This window comes from Melitaea cinxia, chromosome 20, assembly GCF_905220565.1.
Source record: "Melitaea cinxia chromosome 20, ilMelCinx1.1, whole genome shotgun sequence".
NCBI lineage: Eukaryota > Metazoa > Arthropoda > Insecta > Lepidoptera > Nymphalidae > Melitaea > Melitaea cinxia.
The window spans coordinates 12,533,337-12,552,635 of NC_059413.1; the positions used below are offsets into that span (position 1 = coordinate 12,533,337).

Here is a 19,299-nt window from a genome sequence, read left to right on the forward strand (position 1 = left end):
GTAATTTGACTTACAGTTGATTGGCTAAATTAATTTCTTATTTTCAACTTACGAATTGGCATTTCCTGCCGTAACTTGCAATAGACGAGCGATCATTGCGCAATTTGCTATTTAAAAATAATGCCAAATTGTACGAAATCAGTTTTCTAAGCTAGTGTCAATGTGACTGCACTTGACAAACGATAAGAAAGCGATTGTTTAATGACAGCTCGACTAATGACATGTCATTTGATGACGTTGACGTGATTATTCGAACACTTTTTGACGTCATCACAAATCATAAATAAAAAAATCTGTTTAAAATACAGACATGGTCGTCTGTTTCTAAGGTAGGCAATTTAATTTGTATGTTTTTAGGTAATAGCTGACTGATATAAGTACAAATTTTTTGTTACTCTCAGACTCCAGTGTTAGATTCGAACACAACACTCAGAGCATGGCTATGACACTGGCTAGTCGAAAAGAATGAGAGCTTTAGATTAAATCTTATTTATTTATAATTTACAGCTTTACATGTATCAAAGAAATTTCTACAGTATAAGATTTTAAATTAACATGATTATTTTTATTCATCACTTCAGCCTATCGCAGACCACTGCTGGACATAGGCCTCCACAAGTTCGCGCCAAAAATGGCGCGAACTCATGTGTTTTGCCCATAGTTATTATATTATTTAAAACGGGATATTTACCATGTTTTCTATATTCATTTTGCGGAGCTCGATATTTGGACATTATCTACGAATGTCTTGTTCACGAGACATTCTTAGATTGTACATACTTGAGGTCTAAATGAACATAGACAATAAGCCACAGATAAATAAGATAAATAAGATATATTGTTAATAAGCCGTTTTAAAATTTTTATCCCTACAGTATTTCTATATAGTTATAAATATGTATGCCGGTTGTAATTTTACGAATAACCCCGTTATCTGTCTGATTGAGCATGCGGGCGATCGCAGCTGCGACCTCATAAAGTATATATCTGTTCTAACGCATCCCGTATCTATACAAATTGATTATTAAAAAAGTTTAATGCGTTTTATTTAAATTATGATTGGTCGATTTAAACTTAATGTGTCATCTGTTTTGTTATTTCCATCCCTAATATAATTAAATGTGAATGTAAGTTTTTTGTGACGCTTTCACGCAAGAACTACTTACTACTCAACCGATCATCATGAAAGTTTGTACACATATTCTTGGAGGTATTAGAACTAATATAGGACACTTTTTATTAAAAAAATTCAATGCGAACGAAGCCGCGGGTAAAAGCTAGTATTAAATATTTGTTAATTTTTTTTATATGATTCTAATTTTACTTTTTATATTGTAAATTTGAAAGTTTGTGAGGGTGGATCTCCGTAACTCTATAACGTAAAAACTACTAAAGTTATTGTAATAAAAATTGCTACGTGGATAGCTGGTAAACCAGAAAATACGCGGATGGTATCGTGAATCGTAACTAAGTATATCATGAACGTATGAACACAATTTATAAAATAAAATTTAGATTAGTTTCTAATGATTGTCTAACAATAAATTCAAACCCAGCCAATGATAATTGAAATTGTAAAATGTCCATAGAAAAAATGAGTCGGAGTGGTGTTTCGGAGGAATTTTGAGACTTGTGACCTACTCGTATATAAAGTGTTATTAATATGGCGCCCTTCCATTTAACTGCGATATCTGAATCGATATTATAACCTCAATATGTAACTTACTTGCATTAACGTTTTTATTATAAAAGCCTTAACGTTTTTATATAATAATAAAATAAATTATTCATCATCATCATCATTATCACTACAGCCTATTGCAGTCTACTCCTGGACATAGGCCTCCACAAGTTCGCGTCTAAAATGGCGTAAACTCATGTGTTGCACATATTCACCACGCTGGGCAGGTGGGTTGATGACCGCAGGGCCGGCTTTGTCGCACCGAAGACGCTGCTGCCCGTCTTCGGCCTGTGTATTTCAAAGCCAGCAGTTGGATGGATATCCCACCATCGGTCAATAAATTATTACATAATTATTATTTATGAAATTACCATTGTGTGTACGTTACTACCGTGTCAATGACCGAGTTACCCGAGTTTTACAGTTGTTTGTTATTTATAGCCAATTTGCCCATGTCTTCAAACGTTCTGTTTTTTCAAATTTGTTGATTTTAAAGTGACATAGTAATGAGCTGCACTTACTACTACTTCGTCTTTTTCACGTATATTTTCGGCTGTGGTATCCACGTATCTCTATATGGCCGTCGACGAAAGGACGCTAGTATAATATCACGTTGTATTTAACATGTACATTCGTCTTCTCAATAATACAAGATGTCGTTGACCAGTAATAAGAGAGTACCTGCACTATAATTGCTGACGACGCTTTGGCGCTACGGTCACAGCACTAGTTTGTGGCTGTTGTGTGCTGGCGGTTGCGGATTCGAGCCCCGCACATGACATACATTTGTATTGGCCATACAGATGTTTGCCGTGGTCTGGGTGTTTGTGCAGTCCTTGTGGGTCTCCCCACCGTGCCTCGGAGAGCACGCTAAGCTGTCGGTCCCGGTTGTTATCATGTACACTTGATAGCCTTCTGCGAGACAGTAATGTCCCAGAAGGAGAATGACGAGCGGATGAGAGAGGAGGCCACCGACGAGGCCTCCGTCCGCAGGCGACGAACGGGGGTGCGTAGGAGGCGCTACTTAATGCGCCTCCAGTAACGCCCCTGTGCCCGTGTCGGGCCGGGATGGGAACCCGGTCCTGCTAGTCATGGCGTCGTCGGGATTGCTCAGAGATAAGTCGGACAGTCCCCATGGGGGAGAAGTCTGGTCATTTCGCCGAGGCCAGCCTGTCGTTGGAGGGATCCTGTTGCCTTCAGATCCGGGACCCTCCAATTAAAGCGACTGAATGCTCCCGCAGGGGTTTTGGTCGATATTGCACCCCCAAATGCTAAAGCCGACATACGGTCTAGGAATGCCTATCCGCGATACCAAAAAAAGTACCTGCACTGTAACCTGTCAATCCAAGTTTATGCGAGACTTAAATCAGTTAAACCATTAACTAAATATGGTAATAAAATAAAAATTAAAAACATATTTAAAAAAAAGAAAAAAGAAAGATAAAAACATTTGTAATTACAAATGCAATCATCAACGTAAGTAGGTACGTATGTCATCGTAATTATAAATAAACCTAATATAATATTTAATTAAATACGTTTAATTACTTTGAAAATTTCCTTGATTACTATTAAATTGAAAATATTTGTAATTAGCTGACACGGATAGCTTCATAAGCTTTTTTAGCAAATTTTTTCTCTTTTTTATATATTTCTAACCTTGTTTTAAACGTATCGAACATAAAACAACAAGAGTTAGTCAAATAGTTACTTAAATATCCACAAGAAAATATAAAATGATCAACAATGAAGTAAAAATAACTAATTAAATACTTTTACAGTAGGAACAGCTCCGTTTAGTTGTTTGGGAATTAAAGTTTAAGCAAATGCTGAACGTACGATGAACGAATGAAAAAAAAAGCTGTAAATTAAACTCCATCGAGCGCAATTAGTAATTACGGCCGTTGATTGTCTGAATTGAGTCAGCTTGTGGGCGACTGGACCTTGGCGACACGCAGAATGTGGCAAACATTTTAATACAAATATTATATTGCTATTTATTTAAGAAATTATATAAATGATGACGAAATAAATAATTTAATAGCGTTTTTTAGTTTTGGCGTACTTATGATTGATAATATACAAAATAATAAATAAAAGAAGTCTGCCATTTTGTATATGTCACCGAAAAACTATTGAATAATTTGGTATTAATTTTTTTTAAATTTATAAGTTTGTTCTCTATTAAATTATTAGTATCGCTTTTAATATAGTTATTAAAGTTTTAAGAAACAACAATTTTTATAAGTTCAACAACGTGTTTCTATAAAAAAATAAATTATTAATTTTCCGATTAATTTTCCAGTTTCACGTTGTTTTAATTTTTCTTTTTATTTAGGAATGTATATTCAGTGTCAAACCATTTTGTTTTCTTTGCACAAAAGTGTAATGTTAATACAATAAGCTACAAGAAATCGCTCTTCAGCGATAAGATCGCCTTTGTACATCTTTTTTTTTGTAATTACTACTGTTTGTTTATATTTTGGTGTACAATAAAGAATATATTATTATTATTATTATTACACAGACAAAGTCGCAGATATCAACTTGTATATAATTTCATAGACAGAGGAAATGCTGGCTTTAATGGAAACATGATCTTTTCACATATGCCAAACAGTAGCCATTGAAGTGAATTCGCAGATATAACAGCATAAGATATTAAACGCAATAAATATTTTGAGCTTTATTTTTATACGTATAAAGTTTGTTTTCGCGTTTAGTATGAGTTTCTCGCTTTCTTATGAATGGAACCGCCTTATATTAGCCTCTGAGGTTCCTTGTTCGCTCATTAGCGGGCTACCAACTAAGGGCCGCATTAAATGTTTCAAAGTAGGTTAGGTACACTTTGTAGTTATAACGTTAATTTGGTTTTCGACTACAATAAAAATATCATCATCATCATCATTACAGCCTATACAGTCCACTGCTGGACATAGGCCTCCACAAGTTTACGCCAAAAATAGCGTGAACTCATGTTTTTTGCCCATAGTCACCACGCTGGGCAGGCGGGTTGGTGACCGAAAAAATAAAAAAATATCAGATAATTGTATACCTATTACCAAAAGTCCCAAGAATTATGAAGTTGTATATGTGAAAATTTAAATCAACCTAATAAAGGTTTTAAACAGTTTTAAAGGACCCTTAGATCGTCAGCATTGGTTGTTTCACAAAGTTTCACTCCAACTATTTATTTAATATCACAGGTCTTATACCGTTTCTTAAGTTGTAAGCTGCAATACCAATTCTGAAAGAAGGAAGTATTGTATATCCGTCAACCCAGAGTAAAACAACAAGGCGGATCTAACATAAAATCCGATTCGTTCATATGGAAAGGCCCGTGTCTAAAGTGTGACATTTGCTGTCTATTGTGATTTCTTAGAAAAAAAAGAGTGTTTATGTGTGTGTACTTAGGTACGCACGTAAGAAGTTATACTTCATTGACTAGCTAACTTCACGTTGTCAACTTCTTCGTCGACTACCTAACTTCAGGGTGTCGGATTTGTGACGGTGGGCGCGCATCGTAAAAATTTACCCTCATCGTTTTTTTCTAACGAGCCAAAAGCAGGTATAACTTCAAAAAAAAAAAAAAAAATTAAAAATTATATTGAAGTTTTAATAACGTAACAAATTCTATATTTATGCTTATTCTTAAAATTACACCGAAGAGAAAAATTATAAGGTTGAAGCGTAAAACAGGAAACAATAACACTGTTTATTTATCATTTTCCTTACTTTTGTGTAACATTATTCATATAGGACAGACACAGAATCGGTAATGTATATTTTATTGCGAAACGTATTGCTTTGCATTCCTTATCATATGTTCGTAACGCTATCCGTTCTTTACCTACGTATTAGCGAGTGTAAACAGATAATGTTCAAATAAATACGCTTGAAATCACGTAGCGGGCCGCCGTTGACGACATATGATTTTATACATCGTAGAACGTAGCTATGCGTACGTCTCGGCGCCTGGTTCATTTATCTAATGCACATTGCATTTGCTTTTAGTTTTTAGTGTGGTTACGCCACGCTCGCTCGCAACAGAAATAACGTAGAATATCGGTCACAGACTCGCCGAGGAATGAACGATTCGTATTAATTGCTGGACGGCGCAGCACTATCGCGCCGAGCGGGCCGCGCGCGGACGTACCGGCACCGCGCTCTCTTTCTTTACACGTCTCGTCCAAAAGCGCGCGAACCGACGTCACTTTGACGTTGACAAAATAAATATATCTATCTACCTACAAACTCTTTGCTTGTTTTGTTTTCGTCGTTACTTATTAACATTTATGAGATGAAAATTTGCGAATTTCGCGCAGGTTACAATGGGTATCTCGGCATGTTCTCGTAACGTTTACATTAGGAAGAAATATCACGATATGTAATCGGGCGAGTGCAAATGTCGCCGATATCGCGGACCGGTCTCGGAGGTTCAATTGTAACGCAGTAACGGTGTCGCGCGCTAAGAGACGAGCGTTCGCGGAATCCCACGGTTGATTCATACACCGGTTATCGTGTTTTGCACCGAGCGGCAGAATGTGTGAGGTCACAAGTTGGATACCGCTCGCCGTAGTGGAAACACTGCGCGATCGCTCTGCGCAGTCCGTCGTCGCGTGGCTGACCGCGATCCGCGCCACCATCGAGGAGTACGACCCCCTGGTCGTGGTTAGGCCCCCATCCACTACCTCACAGGACACGGAGTCGGACGGCGCCTTCGACGAGATTCTCTCCCAGCTGGGCAAGGAAATATTCAAGCTAGATGAGTACCAAAGAAACCTCGCGCCGTCCGAGAAAGAAGTATCCCCAAGTATTCTCAATATATTCGACGAGTGCTTGCAGGGGATGGAGCGCCACGACCACGTCGAAACTGAGACCAAAGTGATATGCGAACCAAAACAAATGCCAAAGGAAAACAGTGCTATTGAGTGCAGTGAGCGTGAGTCGACGATGACCGACACTTTTACTACGAGCACGCCGGTAAAGAGCGAGGCTGTGAAGGAAATTCGCAAAACTCCGCCTCCAGTACCGCCGCGGAAAGTGAAAATGAGGTCACCGTCTCCTTCGTACGATAACATCGAGTTCAAAGACACAGCCGAACCGAAAAACGAATCCGACAGCGACTCTGAGAGCACGTGCTGGAGTTACAAGGAATGCAATGTTGACAACGACACCGATGCCCCAAAGGGCACATATGCAGCGGTCTGGTCACATTCCAGCGGCTACCACAACTCCGACGAGATAATGCGTCGAGTGTTATCACAGGCACAGCACAGGGCGACGATATCGAGTCTGTCCTTCGATACAGCGAGCGATTTTACTACCCAGCCGTTCTCTGTTTACGCGCTTCGAGAGGTGGGAGACGGTGGGGACAGGTGCGAGTCAGTCGGCGCTATGACGCCGGACAAGCCGTGCGATGACGGCTACGAGCCCGTCCGCGACGCTATCACCGACGAAAACATTTACGAAGAAATCGAGTACGGTTACAGCTACACGGATGAGGGATGCTCGTGTGGAGGCAGTGTGGAGGTCGAGAGTTGCTCCATCAGTGCCAGTTCGGAGGGCGTTGGTAGGGAGAGTCCTCTGTATGCGAATCTTAGGGATCACGACGCGTACGCGATACCCCCGGATGTGATTTACTGGAAGAATTTGCTTCTGGATCCATTTTACAATGATGATGAGGAAGACGAGGTTAGTGTACTATTTTCAGTCTTCTATTTACCTAAATTATTATATACTAGCTGTACCCTGTGCGCGTTGCTACACATTTTTTTTTTGTTTTTTCTTTTATGCTCGTACCAACTCGGAAACCTTTGTGGGCAAACCTTGGTGTTATGCACAAAACTTTGCTGAAGATCATAACATGATCTAATGCATAGTTTACGATTCTAATATAAAAACGTTAATTTTTATATATATAGACTTGAAACTCTCAAAAAGTTTTTATACATATAGTTAAAATACACGAAATTTGAAACCCTAAATTTACGAAGCGTATCAAACATTATCATTTATAATTAAACCTGTTTAAGCTAAAAAAACAAGTGTATCATCTTTCAACAATAATGAGGTCGATAGAGACATTGTTGTGTAATAATTACTGTTGTTTACTTGCAAACAACAATGTAACAGCTGTGCAGCAATTTAACAAACTGAAACAACAATATTACTATTAATAGGCATAATGTTCTATTTATTAGTTTATCGGAATTATAAGGTCAATTAACGATAATATTTATTGATATAACAAGATTTTAGTGCTTAAGTAAATGGAATCTAACTTCTAAAACAAGTAATTCTTATATTTCAACGTATGGACTTAAATTTCACTCTATATCAATACATATAATAGAAATGTAACGAGTCGCTGTCTGTACATTTAAGATATATGAGAAAAAATATTATTGGGACCTTTTTCAACGCAAATAGATCCCATAACAATGATTGTCGGAATTTTTGTCTGTTTGTCTGTGCGTTTGTGCACGCTAATCTCAGAAACGGCTTATCCAATTTCGATGTGGTTTTTTCCGGTATTATATATAATTTAAAAAATCATGTTGAACATGCAAATTCACTATTCCACGCGGACGAAGTCACGAGCACATCTAGTTGTTATTATATAATAAAAAGCAGTATAAAGATTCTTACCTACTTTTTATATGAATAAATTAATTATTATAACATTTAATACGGTTTTGAGTACTATTTTCTTAAATATTTCTATGTATATGTTCCACGTAATAGATTACAAACTTCTATTTACCTGAGATAGTATAACTCACCCACTTTTGATATTTGTAGCTATTATTTTTTGGCATACTTTATAGCATAGTTTTTTTCTTAATATAATTAATCTTTCTAATATTGTAAGTAACATGTAAATCGATTCGTTTAATTTCAAAACACTTTACTACTACTTTGTATGTATATAAAAAAATTTGTTGTATACATTAAAAATTAAACATAATTTAATAAAAGATTACTATAAAATATGACGATAGCTAATAAATAGTAGTACGAAACCTTGGTCGTGCACAGTCAGTAATCAATTGATCGTTAAAGGAAATCGCGTAATGGCTGACAATTATTATTCACAGACGCCATCGCTCCAAAAACGAAGCGTCTTTGTTATTATTAACCGTGTCTTAACTTATTTACAAATGTATTATTATATATTTAATATCTCCGTATATAATATTTTTAACTAAGGTTACAACAAGAAATATCTTGCTCATATTCTGGAGCAGCCCGTCTGGGGAAGTACCTCGACATTACAGGAGATCACAGCCACTACTGCTCTCAAGCACTGTTGTGTTCCTGTGGTAAGTAAGGTGGTCAGAACTTCTGGGCCTGGGGTAGTATTGGCAACGCGCTTGCGATGCTTTTGGTGTCGCAGGCTATAAGCTAAGGTACTGCTTACCATGTTTGTTTGCTAGCCCAGTCTCATGGAACAAAATATATGTTAATATGTAACCTAATGCCAGCAGTTCCAGTAAACGTATTACCAAGAACTTCTTTTATATGAACACATGATAGGCTAAAGTGATCTAGTACATGATTACAATCAGTAAACAAATAAACTGGTTAATTACTCATAATATGCAGTGACGTAATTGCTTTTTAAATTGTGGCTCATTTGTTTAATTATAATAATCAATAGATTGTAAACATTACACAACGTTAGTGCCAGAAATAACTGAATGCAATGCTATGCAAAAAAAAACATTAAAGTTTGATATAAAAAATGCGAATTCACTTACAATCTTTATTAATTTGAGAAAAAAAAAAATACCGTATAGCGTTCTTCGGTAAACGGATCCAATATAAAACGAATTTTTCGTACGGATAACGTTTAAATAAACAAACAAACTTTTTAGCTTTATAATATTAGTATAGATAATGTTTCAGACTTATAAAAATTAGCCACTTGTGAGCAAAAGGCTGTGTCAAGGCTCAGTAAGCATTGCTTTATATTTTTTCTTTATATATTCTATATATCATATATTAATTAAAAACCTATAATACTAAAAATGACGTAGGAGATATTAATTATTAATTAGCATTGAATTGAGTAATTCCGCCAAAATCATTAAATAATGAATTTTTAAGAGATCCACGTAATTAAGAATTAAACGGTTTAATATTTTTAAATACATACAAAAAAGTTTTAAATTATATACATATCACAAATAAGAAACAAAAATAATTTCTAACTTCCTAAATATTATAAATATTCAAAAAAAAAAATTCAACTTATAAAATCGTAAAACCTAAAAATTTAACGAATTATTTAACGGAAATTAATAACGAATAACGGTTATTTTATACAAAATTGTAAAAAAAATATATTAAAAAAGTAAAAGTAGTACAAAAAAAATATTCAAGAAAAAAATATTCGCTTTACTTAGCACCAAGTAGGATGTTACTTGGTGCTAAGTAAAGCGTTTATAATATTATTATTCATTACAATTCTTAGTAAAACGATTGATATAAAAAATTGAAAGTGAAAAATATGTATCTTTTTATACATTTTCTCGTTTAAAACCTAAAAATAATTAACTAATCCTGAAAAAATTAGTACCTTATGTTTTACAAAAAAGTTTACAGGAAATAAAATATGCGAAATTTTATTCTCTACGATAAGGGTGTCAATAACTTTTATCCTAAAGCAGTTTCCGAGATATCGGCCAAAACAGTTTTTCAAGATGGCGCTTCAAGCTCCAACTGAATTTTGCAACAGCATTTTATGATTTTAAACTCAATAAGTGATCTTAAATCTTAATAATTTCGTCAAACCAAATTGAGAGGTCACTAAACTAGAGAATGTATGCAAACACAATATATGATTTGTAACAAAATAAATAAGTATAAAACGCCATTAAACTGACAATACATTTCTACATCACATATTTATTTTATATTAAATTAAGTACTAAAAACCTCACATGTCATCAGAACTTTTCACGCGCGTAAAACAGATTATAAAATCTTTATAGATAATTCTTTATCTGTTACTTAACTTGCAAATTAAAAAAAAATCTTGAAGCTATACATAATGCATTATGTAACTCTGTTGTATATCACGCGACTATTAACTAATAATAGGCGAATTAAATTCTAGTTGCAAAATTGTAATAACATGCTTCGAGTACGATGTCTTTGACATTAGCGTTCTCTTTATACGATAGTATCAAAATATACCTAAACCAGCTTTTAACCGCGTCTTCGCTCGCATTGAATTTTTTTAATATCCTCTTCTAATAACTCCAAGAATATGTGTACAAAGTTTCATGATGATCGGTTCAGCAGTTTTCGCGTGAAAGCCTAACAAACAAACTTACATTCACATTTATAATATTAGTAGGGATTACGCTGCTAGCTTTTTAAGTATAATTTGTAGCTAATTTAGCTAGAACAAATAGATGAATGAACAATAAGCTGCTTTTGACTTGGGGTTTTCTTGTGAAAAAGAAAATCGTATTAAAAAAAATTAGTTATAAATTAAAAGTCTAAAATAAAGTTTTAAATAGTTTTAATACCTAAAATTCGCTCTTATAGTTTCCTGTCAAAAACCCAATTATTGTAACAATGTTAACATTTTAATTAACTTTTAAAATTGGTGGAGCTCTCGTGATTATAATTGTGTTAAAACTCCCGAATTGTTGAAACGCGTATTTTTACTTTGATCTAAATCGATTAACTTTCATTGTATACCTAATATATATATACGAAAATGTACTTTCTATAAAGTATATTATTTTTAACGTAACTTCTTGCATTTAATTCGCGATGATGACCGTTTTGTGTATAATCTATAGCACAAACGTGTTATATTATAGGTCGGTATTCATTTGATATCTACAGAATAAAAATATAAACATAAGTATATATTTACATATTTTAATATTTTTATTGATATAAATATATATATAACATATGAGTTCACGCCGTTTTTGGCACGAACTTATGGAGGCCTTTTTTTTAACGTGAGGAAAATCCATCATGGATACCCTTCAGCGCGGGGGCGCTAGAGGCTTATGTCAGACTCCTACTGACTAAAAACCACCACGTGTGAGCAGTCGTCCGCCTGGGTGGGGCGAGATGGGGTCGCGCTAGCATTCGCCACCTCGCCCCGGCAAACTTATGGAGGTCTATGTCAGGCAGTGTATAGGCTGAAATTATATGATGATATGATAATAAATATTTTTATTTATAAAATTGTTTATTACTAATAATTGCATACCAAAAAAAAATCGGTAGGATATGTTGGTTACACCTTTAACTTTGACATTCTGTATGCCACATTTTGGCAAAACATTTGTTAAATTTTGGCTGAATAAATACTACTATTTTGTAACATTTTCCTACTAAAATAATCTTTTTATTTGTCGTCTGAAATTAAAAAAAAAAACTACTGTCTTAACTATGAACCATAAAGCCATAATGCCAATTGATAAAAAATTCGTATATTCTAATAGTATCAAATAAACCTAGAAACGTTAGTTATTTTCTACGGAACCAAGTCATTAGTTTTTGCACTAAGTTCAGTCAACCACATATCTAGCTCATCAGCATTACAAATCAAACGATATTATCATAAGAACATTGTGAACTGATTTTTTATTCTTTATCATACTTGACGTAATTATATAATTTAGTACTTAATAGTAACATATTCTGTGTGATTCCGGACCCCCGGCACAGGAGAAATTTCTAGAGGGGGTCGTTGAGTGTGAGCCGTTAATTTATTATTTATTTATCAGATTTCGATTTTCAAAAGTCATTAAAATCGGTATACCCAGTAAATCAATATAATCAGATCGCCTATGAGATGGACTGAACAAAGGAAAGGCTGCAGTGGACGTTCCATTGCGTGTGTGCTCCTGAAAAGCAGCTGTACGGGGAGAATGGAGACGGATTGTCAAACGTGTGACTGGGAAGTGATGACCACGACCGCTCTGACAAGAGCGTAACGAAAGAGATGATACCCAGTAAAAAGTTTTCTGAAGCAATGAGCAACCGCTTTTCGTTGGAAGAATAACTTATAAATAAAATAATTTATCTCTTTCAAAAGATAACTTATTAAAAAGACATAATTGTACGTTTCATCTTATCTCACTTTATTACTTAGATAACTTTATGTAATTTATGAGATGCAGGTCAAAAGTAGTTGTTTATTTGAGATATTCGTAATAAATTAAAAAAATTGACAGTTAATGTTTATAATTCTTAATTGTCGTATTAAAATTTATCCCCAATAGGGAAAGGCAAAGGACTATAATCTGTACAGCCAATTCTTAATTTCCTTCATTTATTCGATTATAATTGCGTTTTAATAGTGCTAAAATTGAAAAGATGATTTCGCGAATATCACATAATTATAATGAAGAAGGTTGCAATTATTATGACAGATTCTGTTTAAAAAAAAATCAAAATTTATTTTGGATGGTTTGTTGATTTTAAATTAAATTAATAATTTTATATTGTATGTATTGGTACTACAAGAAATATATAAAAATATATTTGTTTTGAAAATTTCGGCGATATTTTTTTTATATGACTATTATATATTAATCAAGATTACAATTAATTATATTTAATTATTTATAATATTTTAAGAAAAAGGAAACATACATGTAGATAAATTCAATTATTTTTATATAGATTTTTCTATATCAATGAAATTACTAATTTTAATTGATATCTCTTCTCATCTCATGAACACGTAATATATATGTACTTACATGTTTTAAGAAAATAAAAACATAGCGTGCTAGAAGTATGTTATAAAACGATCAATTATTACGTTTAAAACTGTGTAATTGTAATTGTTTAACGCTTTCTTGTATGAATTGGTATTTTTTTTCGTATAGGCTATTTATCTATTTATCATTATAGATATAATTATAATATTTTCTAATTCTAAGTTAAAATATATTTTTCTTAAAATTAACGATCTTAACCTTACAAATAACTAATTTTATATTGAACTAGCCGACCCGTACCCAGTTCGTTGGGCGTTAATTATTATTTTTGTGATGCAAATATATAGTAAAGTTCTCATCTTGCTCGCATTTCTCCGACTTGATTTATATATACTATTATTTTTCGCTGAATTTTTTTGTTCAATTACAATAAAATATAGCCTTTATCGCTCCTGAATAGTGTAGCTTTCTGTTAGTGTAAGAATTTTTATGATCGGATTGGTATTTGCGAAAATCACCCCGTACAAACAAACAAAGTTTTCTAACTTTACCTCTTATATATGATATTATAATATCAGTATAGATGAAGTACTAAGAAGACTATTGACGACTTGAACCAGCAGTAGTTTGTCATGATTAGCACACAACGGATGATCTCTATCATTTTATTTATATAGTAATTGTAGCTTAAGTGAATAAAAAATATATCTTTTGCTACTCTTGCTCGAAGTAAGTCATATAATAATATTATTTGTGGTATTAACCGACTTTAAAAAATTTAGTAGATTCCCAGTTCGACAATTTTATTTGTTAGTTTTTATATGTTACTTCATAAAGGTTTACTGGGCTTACCAATTTTAATGAATCTTTTTTTAATCGAAGGCTGTCATGTCATGATCTGATAAATATACTTTGAGTTATCCATAAGAACGCGTATTTAATTGACTGTTATTGCGACTTTTTGCGTTGTATTACTTGTCGATGTTAATTGATTTCGGTATTGTTTCGTCTTTAACACAATTATGTATTATCTATATACAAAAAGTTTTAATACCAATAACGTTAACACAGCGCATAATGTTTTTAAGCCCAGATGTTCAAAAGCAGGGGCGTACTAACAATTATTAAAATTAACTGCATTTTATTAAACAAAGTTAAAAGTTAAATGCATAAATATATGAACTTGTGATGTATTATTTTATTGATATTAATAATGTTCTGTGTTATAGTTGTCTTTAGTTCTACATAGAACTAGGACCTCTACTTTATTTAATTTTTTCTAAATTAAAATGCTTTATTTTTTTCATATATTGTTTCATTTAACTCAAGTTAGCGCTTAAAATTTCATTTATTCAGTTTTCTATTTGAAGTAAATAAATGTTAACCCTTAGTTCAGTACGGTTTCCCTGAGGGATGAAAGGATTGTGTAATAAAGTTGTGGATAAAAGTTGTCAGAATTATAATTAAAGTTTGATAATGTAGCGGGTCAAATTATATTCTGAAAACGCTTTACAGTACAATCCGTCCCTGTGGTAAAGAAGCTAACTATTACGGCTATTAAAATCAATTAATGTATCTGGCATTCGTTTCAATGGCTAATATTACTATTAAATTAGATAATTGTGAAATGTGTATTTTGATAGTTTGTATTAGTGAAGTAAATATACAACAATTAACAAATAATAATGTACCAAACATAAGCTGTGTGGTTACGGCAGTAAAGAATATAGCCACCCCCTCTCTTCTAGTGGGTGTAGTAAGAGGTGACTAAAGGATAACACAGTTCCACTACCACCTTGAAATTTAAAAGGCCTACTGATGGCGGGATAACCATCCAACTGCTGGCTTTGAAATACACAGATCGAAGACGGGCAGCAGCGTCTCCGGTGCGACAAAGCCAGCCCTGCGGTAACCAACCCGCCTGCCCAGCGTAGTGACTATGGGCAAAACACATGAGTTCACTCCATTTTTGGTGCGAACTTGTGGAGGCCTATATCTAGCAGTGGACTGTATTAGGCTGAAGTGATGAGTGATGAGACGTGATTGACGGGTAGAACCGCGTTTTACAACTAGTCTTATACACAGTACATACAGATCATATACCTAAATACATTACCGCATAACAATGCACAACAAAGTTTATTCGTAATTTAAATTTAAAATGATTTGATCCATATTTTCTTGTTATGTAAATATGACTGACGCACGTCGAGAATGTGTTTATATTGTTTTCCGCTCACGTGCATCGCGCTGTAGATCAATAAAGATTATCTCACTCCAAGAATTACGCTGAAAGAATTAATAAATAAATAAACGATTGATACTTGTGGGTCTCCTCGTCGTGTCTCGGAGAACACGTTAAGCTATCGGTCCCGGTTGTTATCATAGGCAATCGTTACTCATGGGAGGGGTGGATAGAAAGGTAAATACCTATTGGTAACGTGGAGGACTACGCTCCGACCCTTCTTATATATGGAGAAAGAGGTCTCTGCCAAGCAGTGGGATGATAGTGGCTGTTTTAATAATAAAAAAACATTAACTGACATTTATCACAGATTCAAAAGACAAACAATAAAGTTCATTGTCAACATTTCAACAGATAAGTATTTATTTTAATGGTAATTTATCGCTTGCGAACATTTGCAACGCACATGCCGTCTCGATCATCACAGATTAGTGCTGAGTTTTTTTTTTTGTATTTAAATTTATTTTCGTCGTCATTTTTGCGAATATACTGCTGCTTTTAACGGCTAACATAAGGATAAATCTATAGTATTATTATAAAAACGAAAGATTCGAATTATTGTATTTTCGAATGGTTTTAATAGAAAGTTTGTAGAACGATTTAAAAAATGCTCCTAGATCGATTTTGAAAAGTCTTTTATTACTAGATTGCTACGTTATCATTACGTGACATAGCCTATATTTTAACGGGAATAAATGCAAAATTATTTAAATAGGCCAATCGCGTATATTATTTTACAAATACATTAACCAAATAGGTACTTAATATCTTTCAGTGTTTTTATTTTTTAGTAATTTTAAAAAAATAACTTCAAACATTCTAATTCTTTGCACAAAGAAAACTGAATACTCCGTCCTCAAGCGTCATTAGCATATAATTATTAAAAATACAATGAGTGTCACCTGTCACGTCGGCATAGACAGACAGACGCCTAGGCGTGCAATTTCTAACCTCCATTGACCATACATAGATGGCTATTGTACAATGCATAGACCTGCCTAGGTTACGTAATAAGCATCTACTTAGTAAAGTAAGACTAATTATATATTTTACAACCTATAAATGTGTATTAAATTATAATAATAACTATAATAATGTAATAACAACGAACAAAAAAGTAACTGACATCTATAATAAATCCTGGGGGAATTAGGATAGGATAGGCAATGCGCTTGCGATGCTCCTTAGTGCGTGTTTATAAGATGTATAATTATAATTCTACATCAATATTTAGTTGTCAAAACAATTATTTTTCCAGTTTATTTCTGGCTGTATGTTTTCACCGCATCAAACAGTCTACTACGCGTATTTAGATGTGATTTTCACAATTGTCATTTTGGAAGTGTAATTTAAAGTCTGGTCAAGGTTTTAGTTTAGATAGGTTTTGGCGAAGTGGAATTATTACTCTATAAATTATAATATATTCGTCACTTCCCTTTGTAAGCTTACCGCTTTGATGCCGTGTCCTATATGCCCAAAGGTTGTCTGGAAGAGATCACTCGTCTAGCGATAAGATCGCCTTTGTACACTGTTCTTTATTCGTAATGTATTATTATTGTGATTGTAATGTTTTAATTTTTGTTGTGTACAAGAAAGAGTATAAATAAATAATTAATATCGTATTGAAATCATAAGCAATGCAGACCAAGTCACAGGTTATCAGCTAATTAAAGTACTCTTTAAAATATCCATGCAAATTGGAAGCTGACGTTTTATTTATTTATTAATAATGCGCCAACGAGATATACACTAACACATACACAATTATTAAGCACATTGCACAGCGTTATATCAAAATCGAATTTCTACGACATTGGCGAAATCGTCTGTGCTCATTTGCCACTATTGAAAGCCATTTTAACCTGAAGAAGAAGAAGAAAAATCGAATGTTACCTCAATAATAGTTACACATAGCTTACTTTAGTGGATTCAATAATATTTTAGTACAACTAATACAATGAGAAATAACATCAATACAATAAAATTAAAATTAATACTAGGAAATTACGACTAAGTAAAGAACCATTAATATTATGGCAGTAAGGTCAATGAACTTTCAATGCCCTTATTATATGTAGCAATTTCAAAATATATCATTGCCATTGTTATTATTCGCACTCAACAAAAATAAATGTATTGATTAGAATTGATTTTAATAATTGGATGATAAAATTATATGTTTTTAAATCATGTAAATCCTCTTAATAATTAAAAAATTTGATAATAAACAAGCTAATATTGTATTTTTTCCAATCATCAAAGGTGATATATTATATACTTTTTAACGTTTGCTGACATCTAAAAAGTTAAAATTTAATTAATTTAAAAATTGATTTGCCGTATAATTACTTAAATTTATTAAGGGACTATATCATTAAGGAACATTTTAAAAATATAATCCCTTTGATAACATAACCTAATTAACTTTTTCGAAATGGCGCGTAAAATGCGTGCGGCCATTTTGTAAAATTCTCCTTTAGAGAGTGTCGATAATAAACTGCGGTTAACTGACTACCAATAAAACTGACCTGGATTTACCTTTGAATGATCTTTTTATAATACATTTTATAGATAGATGCAGCTTTTATAGCTACTATAGTCATTATGTAAATTTTACGGTTATCTGTGGCCATTCGTTCTATTTCTATTCCATTCTTAACTTACTCCTAAAACGGATCCATTTATTTTTATATAATTTTTAAATGGATGAAGATTTTAGCATAAAGCTATATGAAAGAAACGTTTTACAAAAATTATTACAGATAAAATTAAATATATTTTATTTTCTCCTTTTAGTTTATGGTTTTTAGCGGTGGGAAGAGAGAACAAAATGGTTTCCCCAATGACATGAGAATTTCGAGAATTCCCGAAAGAGATGTATCCGTAAACTCAATCTAATCGAATTGAAATGTAATGATCATTTATGTTTTTAATTGTCTACTAAATGTTTCGTTTTTATGAATACGTAAAGTTTTATATCTAAAGAAAAAAAAAAAGTTTAGATTAATGCGGGATTAACATGTATCTAATGATTTGGCTTCAAAAACGATAGACATACAATGTCAGATTAGAGCTAAAAATGGATCTCAAGTAGAGTTGTGTTCTTGTGGTGTGTAAGGTAACCAGAGCTCCTGGGGGGTGATTGGGGGTAGGGTCGCCAACGTTCTTGCGATGCTTCTGGTGTTGCAGGCGGGCCTAGTCGTATAAAAAATGTCGTTTAAATCGAAACAAAATAAATAACGGTAAAAATTTAAATTATTAAAATGAGCGGGAAAAAGTTATGATGTTCTCCACAATGTTACTAATTTGTAATGTGAACAGAAGCTCGTGTGATTATTGCAACAATGGCATCCGTATCCACAATCTTTCTCCGTTACGCAACTCACTTTTCATTTCATTGTTTTACGACCATGATTTAAAATGCTTGATTGTATTCTATTTATGGTCATTATTTTTTTCGTTAACCCTACCTAATCTACAGGTATTCATTTAAAAATCCTACCTTTACTAACAGAAATTAAATAATACAAGTACTAAGTTGCTTATCATAGGAACAGACGACACCGTGTGTATGTATATATATGTATAAAAGATATTTAAGATTTGACAATTAAAAGCTGGTGCTTGTTTAATTTTAATCAAGATCTGACGAGCAGGTACTTTTA

The 19,299-nt window shown here is 33.3% G+C and overlaps 1 protein-coding gene across 1 annotated transcript in view; it reads left to right on the forward strand.

The window, feature by feature from the left end:
- The first annotated feature begins 6,199 nt into the window (after positions 1-6,199).
- The window catches only part of LOC123663584, a 64,687-nt gene continuing 51,587 nt past the window's right edge, over positions 6,200-19,299 (forward strand). The window contains exon 1 of the mRNA XM_045598254.1: positions 6,200-7,375. Coding sequence (XP_045454210.1) covers positions 6,224-7,375 — 1,152 coding nt within the window. The 5' untranslated portion in view covers positions 6,200-6,223. The remainder of the gene's footprint in view (positions 7,376-19,299) is intronic.